Genomic DNA, 10,063 nt, shown 5'->3' on the forward strand with positions numbered 1-10,063 from the left:
ATTTTCGCATGTCCCGGATGGGGCCCAACTCTCGGAGACTTTCAGCTGCCCCGGGTGGCCCCCACTTCCCTCCGTCAGATCCGCCCGTTGCGATTCTGCAGGACGCGTTTCCGACGACGCGGCAACGCTACCAAGTCACCGTCAACTCTTAACGGCTCCGTCAGTCTCCGCCTTCCTGCTGCTCTTAGTCGCGATTCTAGAAAGCACTAACCATCACCTAATCAAACTTCCCCTGGCCGTGTTTTTACTGGTTGCTGCAGACTCGGCCCACTACTACATCCATTAAAAGGAAAGGGTAAATAATTGGGTAATTGTTTCGAGTGCAAAAGTGTCGATGAAGAAACCATGGTCCCCTCGGAGGGACAGCCGATGCAGTTGAACGTATAAAAAAAGCTAAGGTACAGGAGATGGCTCGCCCCCAAATCTATCGACGATCTCACGACGAAGTCCACGCTTCGATTCTGAAGTCTTCCAGGTCTGCAATTTCTTCTTCTTTTCTCTTTTTGCTTTCGGTATCTGTTGTGCTTTGTATCGCGCTTTTGTTGTAGTTTTTGTGGCCGATCGCCATTCATATGCTGGTGTGATTTTCGCGGTAGCGTTTTGGTCGCCCGTTGATGCTTTGCTGTTCTACGAAAGCTTTGTAAATTTGGTTTCTGTGTGATTGATTAATAGGAACATTGAAGAAGGAATTTTGGTGGTAAAGAAAGAGGGTGATGGACGACCATGTTGTGTTGCATGTTGACCGCTTGATAACGCCACAAACTATTGAAACAGTAGCAAAGGAGAAGGATCCGACGCCTTCTTCTGAATCTTCCAGTCGCCCAGATCCATCCCGTTCTTCCGCATCAGGTGTCGTCTCTGGCAAGGAGAAGGGAGGAGAGGAGAATATCAAGGTTTCTGAGGAAGAAGAACCTCTTATTCAGATGGTAGAATGCCGCATATGCCAAGAGGAGGATCACATGAAGAACTTAGAGGTCCCATGCGCTTGCAATGGCAGTCTGAAGGTTTGCAAATTTTAATGGTTTTGCTTCTTTGGGTTGGATTCTTTAATCATGCACTGTCATGCTAATCAGTTCGCCACTTTGCTAATCAGTTTCACTTCAATCCAAGAGGAATTAGGTGTAGCTTGAATTAGAAGATAAAATGAATACAATATGTTGAGATGGTGTAGATGTGATTACAAACTACTAATAGTTAGCTAGAAGAGTTCAACCTATTAGAATGGAAGATGTAAGAAGTAGAGAAAGGCCAATGAAAACAGTTGTCAATAGTCTTGTATAAAGATCATTTGAGGGATACGATAGCTTATTCTAACTAGTGGCCCCTTGAATTTGTAGTAAACCTCTTTCCTTTTACCCTATTTTCCTCAAGGGATATGTATTATTAGGGACTCTTCTAAGTGTCTTTTCATTCAGATTAGGATTGGGACAAAAGAAGAAATACATGCCAGTCCTGTAAATTGTCAGAGGAAATTTGTTCCAATTCTGATTCAAAGACTATCTCTGAAGTTAATAGTTAAATATTGTCATAGCCAGTCGAGAAGCTTATGTACAAGCTGTAGTAGACATCTAAGAAAGTATTCAAGTCATAGTTGATGGCTGTTGTGGTATGATGAGTCTCTCATCTAACCACCTTGACTGTACATAGAATAGTTAGCCACCTGATGCAGTGGATTGTCCAGTTGAACCCTTAGCATACAAGCCAAACTACTTATGATCCCACCAAACTGATTGTAGGTTCATCTTGATGCAATGGACTCATCACATAAACACATTCATAATATTATTCAGGTGGATATTGTGGGTCATAGTTCAAAGAAACTTTATAGATTAAGCAGATTGGTACAAAAAAACAGGTGTAGGACAAGAAAGGACACTAGAAAAAGTCAATTGAGGATGATTTCTTGTAATCTAGTGGCCTTAGCACGATTGCAAGAGAAACAGGATAAGATTGCTTACTCTTATTCTTTGTTTCTGACTATTTTAATCTCAGAGAGGCATTACACTTGATAATGATTTAAAGCTACTTCCAGTCTCAGACAAATGTATTATGTAGTTGGTACACTAATAAGAATGGATTTAGAACTTGTAGTTCTCATAGATTATTATCATGGAATAGAACATATCCACTTGTTGCTTTGCTACACATTTACACTTAAATATGCTGGAATAACCCTTTGTTTTTCATTGAAAGAGACTGATCCAAATAACTTAACATGTCATGATTAGCTTAATGTTCCTGCATTTACTTACACTATTTGTGCAGGCAGAGCAACAAGTTATTATACTTTCTTTATTTCACATATTATTGTATATGATTATAATTTAGCTGATTTTCATGTGCCTAAGAATTTCATCAAATTTACATGCTTAAAATTTTACATTATGCAGTATGCCCATAGGGCATGTGTGCAGCGCTGGTGCAATGAGAAGGGTGATATAACCTGTGAGATCTGCCATGAGGTAAGTTCCAATTCTGGAGATAGTTTCTCAGTATTCTTCTCTTGCGCAATTCATGCTCCTCCATGTATATGATGTGCATTCAAGTATATATTTGTTGATACTGTAATTCATAAGTTTCCAGACATTCAATAACTGTAGGAAGACTCTGAAGTTCTCCTGTCAGACAGGTTTTGTGTGTAATATTTTAGCTATCATATGATGTGCTATAATCTCAACCAGCCTATGCTCAAGGCTAACCTCTGCGAACTGTTTGTCATTTCATCTTGGTCATTGGGTATACCTTGATGTCCTGACTTTTAAGTGCTAATCTGATTGGACTGAGCAATCTCACACTTGTCATGAAACAATTATTGCAATAGTAGGCACTTTGATATGAAAACTTATGTTAATAATGAACCAACCCAAATTGTTGGGCCTTACATGGTTTGATGATGATGATGACATTTGTAACAATTCCTTCTCCATGGCCTGCAGCAATACAAGTCTGGGTACACAGCACCACCGCTTGCCGATCCTGATGAAACCAGAATAGACATCAAGTATGTTATTGTCTTAATTTTTGTAAAATACTGCCATATTTAGCAAAAGGAAATTGTATAATTTATCATTATGCTGACTTCCTTATTCTTACACTTCCCTCCCACTCTAGTGGTGGTTGGATAATCTCAGGTTCTTCTTTGGATTTTCATGACCCTCGAATTTTAGCAATGGCTACAGCACGCAGCCAACTGGTTGACGCTGAATATGATGAGTATGCTACGAATGCTAGCGGTGCTGCTTTTTGCCGCTCCACTGTTCTAATTGTAAGCCCATTCTTGAAGTAGAATTGGCAAGCATTACTGCTTTCACATATCATTTGTTCTTAATAGCTTCCAGTTTATCTGTTGTTGAAATCCATTGACAACCATAACTATATGTATTTTATCATCTTTCTCTAGTGATTTTTCAGTTGTGCTGGCATTAAATCCTGCAGGTTATTTCCATGTTGTTTTATGTTCTGCTTGAATGATATAAAGCCCACTGTTTTAATCAACAATTAAATTGGTTTCTTTCGTCTTAAATATCCTTGGTTTTTTTTTTTATCCTTGGGTTGCCTGCTGGAATGATAGAGTATACGGTCACTTTATTAATCTACAAATAACATCTTAACAACTTAAATGTTATCTTCCTTGTCTATGATATCGTTGGGTCGAACTGCAAGACCTATTGTCATTGCAATAGTCAATAAGTATGTAAGTAATGTAGGAGGTTACTGGCACACTTTTACTTGAAGGATCAAATATAGAGTAGTACTAAGGAACGCTGTCTTTCATTTATAATTTCAATTCAATATCTAGTGAAGATTAAGCTTTTAGTGAGGAATTTCTTGTCTAACTACCAGATTTTTCCTAAACTTATGCTTTGTTTTGTATATCATATCTATTAACAAACCATGTCACTTTATGTGGAGGCATATGACCCTTTTTTTCAATCCCTGTTGCAGTTGATGGCTCTTTTGTTGTTGAGACATGCATTGACTCTTACTGATGCTGATGGAGATGAGGATGATGCTTCCTCATTCTTTTCGGTATGCCAAACTTGCAATACAATATGCTTTTCTTTAAGACTTAGCTTCTTCTGAATTTCGATAACTTGTGACTGTTTTCAGCTTTTTCTCCTACGCGCCGCTGGTTTTCTGTTGCCATTTTACATCATGGCTGGGGCTATAATCATCTTGCAACGTCGACGTCAAAGACAGGTCAGAACTCACTAAATATAAAACTCCAAAATTTTTTTTTTAATTCTACTAGGTGCAGGATTTGGTTTTCAATTCGTGTATGATTTAACTTCTAAAAATTAAGTGCTGGTTGGTTGTTAATTTTTTATAATTTTGATTTTTTTTTTAATTTCTTCGCCTAGTGGGATAAGATTTGGTTGATGTTATTGTTGTTGTTTCTCTACATAGTTTTGAATGACAAAGCAAAGTTCATCATACAGAAATAACCATAACCATAATCTATCATCTGTTGTTAGCTCACAAGAGGACCTGTTTCATTGCAACAAGCCTTTGGCATCTGAGTTCCAGCACCACCTCATAAATGGCAACCTATGTCTCAGCTGCCACAATAGGTTGAACGCCTATAACTCTGATCCTGTCCAAACTAACATAATGATTATCGAAGTAATTGGTTATAAGTTAACAATCATTTTTTTTTGGTCACTGGCTCATGTTCAGTTGAATATCAATTACACTTGCGAAGTACCAAAAGCCTATTATGGACACCACCAGTTCCTGAAGGAACTATTTCCTGATCAAACAACTCTGGCAAAAACTTGAGTATTAGAAGGGAGACAATTATGCACATCTTGCATCTATAATTAATACTCGCCCATCACAAGCAGGTGAATATACTTAATTTGACCCACACAATCACTGATTAGCTGCCGAAAGCTTGAGTGATTAGGGGGGGGGAGAGTCGATCTATATGTTTATATTTCTGTATATCAATTTTCTCTCCTGAAGCTTCACACGATGTTGGCCTGACAATGCGATGTTATTTTCCGTTGAAATGCACAGGAAGCCGCGGCTTTAGCAGCGACTGAAGTGGCCTTCATATTGCAGTCCGGTCGGCAAAGAGGGTTGCATCTCACATTAGCACCTGATTCGCCTGCCACTCCCCACCCAGACCCAGACCCACACTCATAGATATCTCTCAAACATGTTGTATTTACTATTTTCCTTTTTCTTGTAAATGCCTATTTAGAACTTTCTCACTCGGCATTTCTTCTTTTTTACTGGATGAAGATTTCATTTGTACGTTTTCAAATTCCTCCCGTAAATTAAATGTATGGAGAAAATAAGTGTTACAGCATGGGTAGAGTTGTGTGCTTTTTAATCCAGAAATTTAGCCGGAGAGGATGGTACATAAAACAGCTGTCTATATGATCAGGACAGCATGGAGGTCTAAAGCGGTGGGGTTCTTTTGCCATCCGGCTACGGTTTGAATGTGATGTTGGCATTTTCGAATACTCGTGGTGATAAAGACTATCTTTATCTCTGGTGTTTCTGTCAATTTGTCTCAAGTTAATATCAAGTTAATATAGAAAAATTAAATCATACATGATTATTAATTTTTAGAATAGTGATTGCTGTATAAGGGATGCATTTATTTCGATTATGTTGAAATTTAAATTTTAAATCTCATGACGATAATAATATTTTGTGTGCTAGTCACTAGATGACTATATTTTCAAATATTCGAATTAGGATGATATTTTCAAATACTCGAATTAGAATGATAATCGATTGGGTTTGAATTTTATTTCCTCTAGAAGCATTAGATATCCATCTTTCTATTTACAGTCATTAAATAATCAAATATAATATAGCATGTAGTAATAAATTTTTTTTATTTCCTTCTAACAATTATAATTTAATATAGATATATTAGAATTAATATTATATATATAATTAGAAAACAAATTAAATATCAATATAATCTATTTCTAATGTTAATAAAAATCAATTAATAGATTTTAAGATTTTTTTTAATATATATTATTTAATCGGTATTAATAATCTTTCGTATCCTTCTCGGATCGGATATTGATTTCTCTATCGAATTAGAAAAAATTTATCATTCTTACTTCAAATGTATTGATGGAAAATATTTACTTCGAGTTTATCGAGATTTAAATTCTAAACTTCATGATAATAATATTTTATAAGTTAGTCATTAGATCCATTCGGGAAGACTATTTCAAATACATTGGGATCCATGATACGTGTGCTTTTTCATATTTATTTGATTGGATGTTTTGGGATAAAATTAGATATCTATTAAATTAAAAAGGTTAACTTATCATAGGCAACTTTCCCACCGTATGAATTGTGTATGGAAGCACAAATCAATCCATCGTTGTTGCATGGGCAACTGTTAAATAATAAATTTACAAATTATCTATCCTCTATAATATCAAAAATGAGTTGTTATAATCTTTAGTGATTATCATAAAAAAAATAGCTTATGATTAACATAGTTCATTTTTTTATATTTTATTTTAAATTTAATATAACGTTTAAAATTTTCCATATATATACAATATATTCTTTATATTTTAACATATCTAATAGCCACTAAAATAATAGCAATATATATAATTAAATTTAGAAATTAGGAAGTGATTTGTTTTTTTGGCAGACGATATCAAATTTAACTACACCAAATTTGATTTTGTAAAAAAAATACTTTTGAAAATTTTAAATTAGCGAATAAAAAAATTAAACTTTTTGTGATATTTGAAATATTTATAGAAAAATTTAAATTTTAAAAAGAATAAATACAGAATAGTTGAGTCAAGACCGATGTGATGTACTAAAAGTCAAAATAACTAAAAGTTAATTTTATTATTTTACCAGAAGTCAAAATAACTAACAGTCAAAACCGTGTTTAGATTTTTTTTGTTCAGAAAAAACAAAAAATACTAGTAGTTGTAAACTTGGAATAATAATAATAATAATAATAATAATAATAAACGCGCAGCCTCCCCTGCTGCTCCGTCCCATCGCCTCCTCCTCTCCTCCACAATGGCCGCCTCCTTTGCCATCTTCACTCCTTCCTCCGCCGCAGCCGCGTTCTTCTCCGCAGCATCCGCCGATTACTCTCGCTCGCGCCTCTCGTCGCCTCTTCTTCTGCCTCCTCGGATCGCCAGAACACTTCGGCTGAGACCCGTCTCTTCTTCCCTCGTTTCTTCTTCCATCCCCTCCCCCGTCCTCGATTCTACTTCCCGATCCAAGGTAGATCTGCGATCTCTCAAACGCCCTTCTCGATTTCGCACTTTGCCCTCTTTCCTCGGTTTTGATTTTTAATCTGGTCGTTCGCTTGCAATTGAATGGAACGGTCTACCTATTTCTGAGCAATTTATTTCGAACGCTTTGCCGATAATTGTTCTTTACTTTTGAGTTGTAATATTTCAATCAGAAAGATTGCCTTTTGCTGCCACATCCTTGCAGTTTGATTTCTAGGTTAGATTCAAAGATCGAGAGGAAATTAGTGATCACCATTTATGGATATCGTTAGTGATTAATGCGGTTCCTCTGTTCTAGACTGGTAAATGGGAGTGGAAGTTCAATGGAAATTCTGTGAACGTCTACTTTGAGGAGCACGAGGCGGAGAGTGTTGCAAATGCCAAACAGATTCTTCTCGTCCCCACGATCTCGGATGTTAGCACAGTTGAAGAGTGGAGGACGGTCGCCAAAGACATTGTTGCACGAGAGGGAGATGTACGATGCCGTGCCACCATTGTTGATTGGCCTGGTCTTGGATACTCTGACCGGCCGTCGCTCGAGTACAATGCTGATGTTATGCAGAACTTCCTTGAGCAATTTATCAATGCACCAGACGGTCCGTTGGCAAATTCAGGTAGCAATCTTCACTTTAGTTAGTAAAATTGCAAGGTTTTATAATCTTTTGCCTCATAATTTGCTTTATATTTTCTTTGATGTTATAGTTCTCAAGAACTTGAAGGCGTAATTGTCGATGAAAATTATCACATTGGAAGAATTGTAGTCTAATTCACCTAGTTTTGACTGCTATTAGACAGTAGGAACAAGAGGTTTTCTGAACGAACACTTCTCACAAACTGTGGGTAATTATTACCCTAATTCCTGAAGGAAGATAAGTAATAAATAAATTGTGTTGAATTTTCGTGATGAATGGCAAAGGAAAATGTTTGTTGCTAAACGGGACAAATCAATGGACGTGATTAGAATTCACAAACTTGCTGATGAATTAATTTAGATTTTTTTTTATTCTGTGATGAAAGCAACTGACCAAATAAATTGGACAAGTATATAGTTGAAATATCCTAACAATTTGATGAACTAGCGAAGGATTAAGGAATATTAGATAATTAGAGAGATCAAAAGGAAACATATAGGGATCGATTGTGGGGTTACTTTCAGATTAAGGATGATAATCGTGCCATAGAAACATATGTAGAATGCAGCACATTGGCACACTACTACAACTTACAATGAAGGCCTAACCGGTTTTGATAAATGAATATCCTTTCCCCTACTAATGGTGTCATAGTAAAGATTGATTGAGGTGTTATTATGCCATTTGAAGGATCTACACTATCTGAGGTTTTCATCTTCCTATCATGTTTCACTTTTCTACACAAGCATTTTGGATGATCGAAGCATAGCAAATGTCTGAAATTTGCTAGGATTGCAAGATTTATGTATAAAACTCTTGTTTTAACCGCAAAATTTATTGATTCTTCTCTTTATTATGGTCTGAAACTTCTTAATATGAGACTAATATTCCAAAGATTGTTACTTCATATAATTTCACCGAATGCAGGAGGCGAGTTGGTCATATTTGGTGGAGGACATGCCGCAACTATTGCCCTTCGTGCGGCTGGAAAGGGTTCGATCAATCCAGCATCCATTGCGGCTGTTGCACCGACTTGGGCCGGTCCTTTACCTATAGTCTTTGGTCGAGGTTCTGACATGGAAACAAGGTATTATCAGCAAACCAGAAATTATGTCTGCTTATTTCTGACTTTATTAGCTTGCTAAAAAATTATGAGCATATAGATTGCATTTATGATCGATTAACAACCAATGGAAGTTTTTCCAAGGATCCTTAATAATTATATTAGAGAGGAGCCATGGTAAGTTTCGTTCTTTCTTGGGCAATGTACTAGGTATGGACTCTTGCGGGGCACGCTGCGAGCACCTGCTGTAGGTTGGATGATGTACAACATGCTCGTGAGCAACGAAAAGTCCATCAAGTCGCAATACGAGTCACACGTCTACGCAAACCCTGAGAACGTGACTCCAAGCATCGTGGAGAGTCGGTATGCATTGACCAAACGGAAAGGCGCTCGATACGTCCCTGCTGCTTTTTTGACAGGCCAACTCGACCCTGTGAAATCACGCGAGGAGTTCCTCCAACTATTTGCAGAATTGGAAGGGAAGACCGCTATACTGGTCGTTTCCAGTGCTAACGCCCCCAAGAGATCGAAAGCCGAGATGGAAGCGCTAAAAGGCGCCGAAGGTGTGACTAAGTTTGTGGAGGTTCCGGGGGCCCTTCTTCCACAAGAGGAGTATCCATTAGCAGTTGCAGAAGAGTTGTACAAATTCTTGGAGGAGCAGTTTGGTTCAAAACGCTGAAGAATACAAGAGCCAGTTTTCTTCGATACATATAGTCGACAAATCTAAATTTTCTTCTATCCTTTTCCAATTTACCTCTTGAGTAATCTATGGAACTTATGAAACCATTTGAAAATTATGTGTTAGATCTTAGATGAATCCTCTCTTTGTATCATCAATTCAATATGCTGCCTTCAGAGAGGCATGATCATGTTTAAGAATAAAAGATTATGGTTTTAATGTATATTTAGGTATATTAATTAATAAATAAGTTATAAGTGAGTCATATATTTATTTGTTGATCATATTTTTTTTTTATCCAACCCATTTAACTCAAATTCATTCATAAATTTATGAGTGAGTTGTGTTAGGCTAACAAATGAATAAAGTTCAAGGTTCAATTTGTTTATGTTTAATTTTTAAAAAATAAATCAATGAACAAATTTGAAATTAATGAGTT

General features: G+C 36.7%; 2 protein-coding genes across 2 annotated transcripts; both read left to right on the plus strand.

Moving 5' to 3' along the window:
• Positions 1 to 344: 344 nt before the first annotated feature.
• On the plus strand, positions 345 to 5,291 carry LOC121988449. The gene is made up of 8 exons (XM_042541882.1): positions 345 to 475; positions 673 to 1,004; positions 2,391 to 2,462; positions 2,937 to 3,001; positions 3,112 to 3,265; positions 3,946 to 4,029; positions 4,111 to 4,200; positions 5,020 to 5,291. Exons 2-8 carry the CDS (start codon positions 714 to 716, stop codon positions 5,146 to 5,148), a joined length of 885 nt encoding a protein of 294 aa, XP_042397816.1. The 5' UTR covers positions 345 to 475; positions 673 to 713; the 3' UTR covers positions 5,149 to 5,291.
• Positions 5,292 to 6,967: 1,676 nt separating this feature from the next.
• LOC121988450 lies at positions 6,968 to 9,847 on the plus strand. The gene is made up of 4 exons (XM_042541884.1): positions 6,968 to 7,239; positions 7,549 to 7,864; positions 8,810 to 8,969; positions 9,156 to 9,847. Exons 1-4 carry the CDS (start codon positions 7,030 to 7,032, stop codon positions 9,622 to 9,624), a joined length of 1,155 nt encoding a protein of 384 aa, XP_042397818.1. The 5' UTR covers positions 6,968 to 7,029; the 3' UTR covers positions 9,625 to 9,847.
• Positions 9,848 to 10,063: the final 216 nt, after the last annotated feature.

This window comes from Zingiber officinale, chromosome 6B (genome assembly GCF_018446385.1).
Source record: "Zingiber officinale cultivar Zhangliang chromosome 6B, Zo_v1.1, whole genome shotgun sequence".
Taxonomy (NCBI): Eukaryota; Viridiplantae; Streptophyta; class Magnoliopsida; order Zingiberales; family Zingiberaceae; genus Zingiber; species Zingiber officinale.

Bases quoted from the DNA above. Each gene is read 5' to 3' on its own strand.
- LOC121988449 (XM_042541882.1), top strand. From the start codon at position 714: ATGGACGACCATGTTGTGTTGCATGTTGACCGCTTGATAACGCCACAA. The intron at 1,005-2,390 runs GTTTGCAAATTT...TACATTATGCAG, and splicing joins CTTGCAATGGCAGTCTGAAG to TATGCCCATAGGGCATGTGT. The intron at 4,201-5,019 runs GTCAGAACTCAC...TGAAATGCACAG, and splicing joins AACGTCGACGTCAAAGACAG to GAAGCCGCGGCTTTAGCAGC.
- LOC121988450 (XM_042541884.1), top strand. From the start codon at position 7,030: ATGGCCGCCTCCTTTGCCATCTTCACTCCTTCCTCCGCCGCAGCCGCG. The intron at 7,240-7,548 runs GTAGATCTGCGA...CCTCTGTTCTAG, and splicing joins ATTCTACTTCCCGATCCAAG to ACTGGTAAATGGGAGTGGAA. The intron at 7,865-8,809 runs GTAGCAATCTTC...CACCGAATGCAG, and splicing joins CGGTCCGTTGGCAAATTCAG to GAGGCGAGTTGGTCATATTT.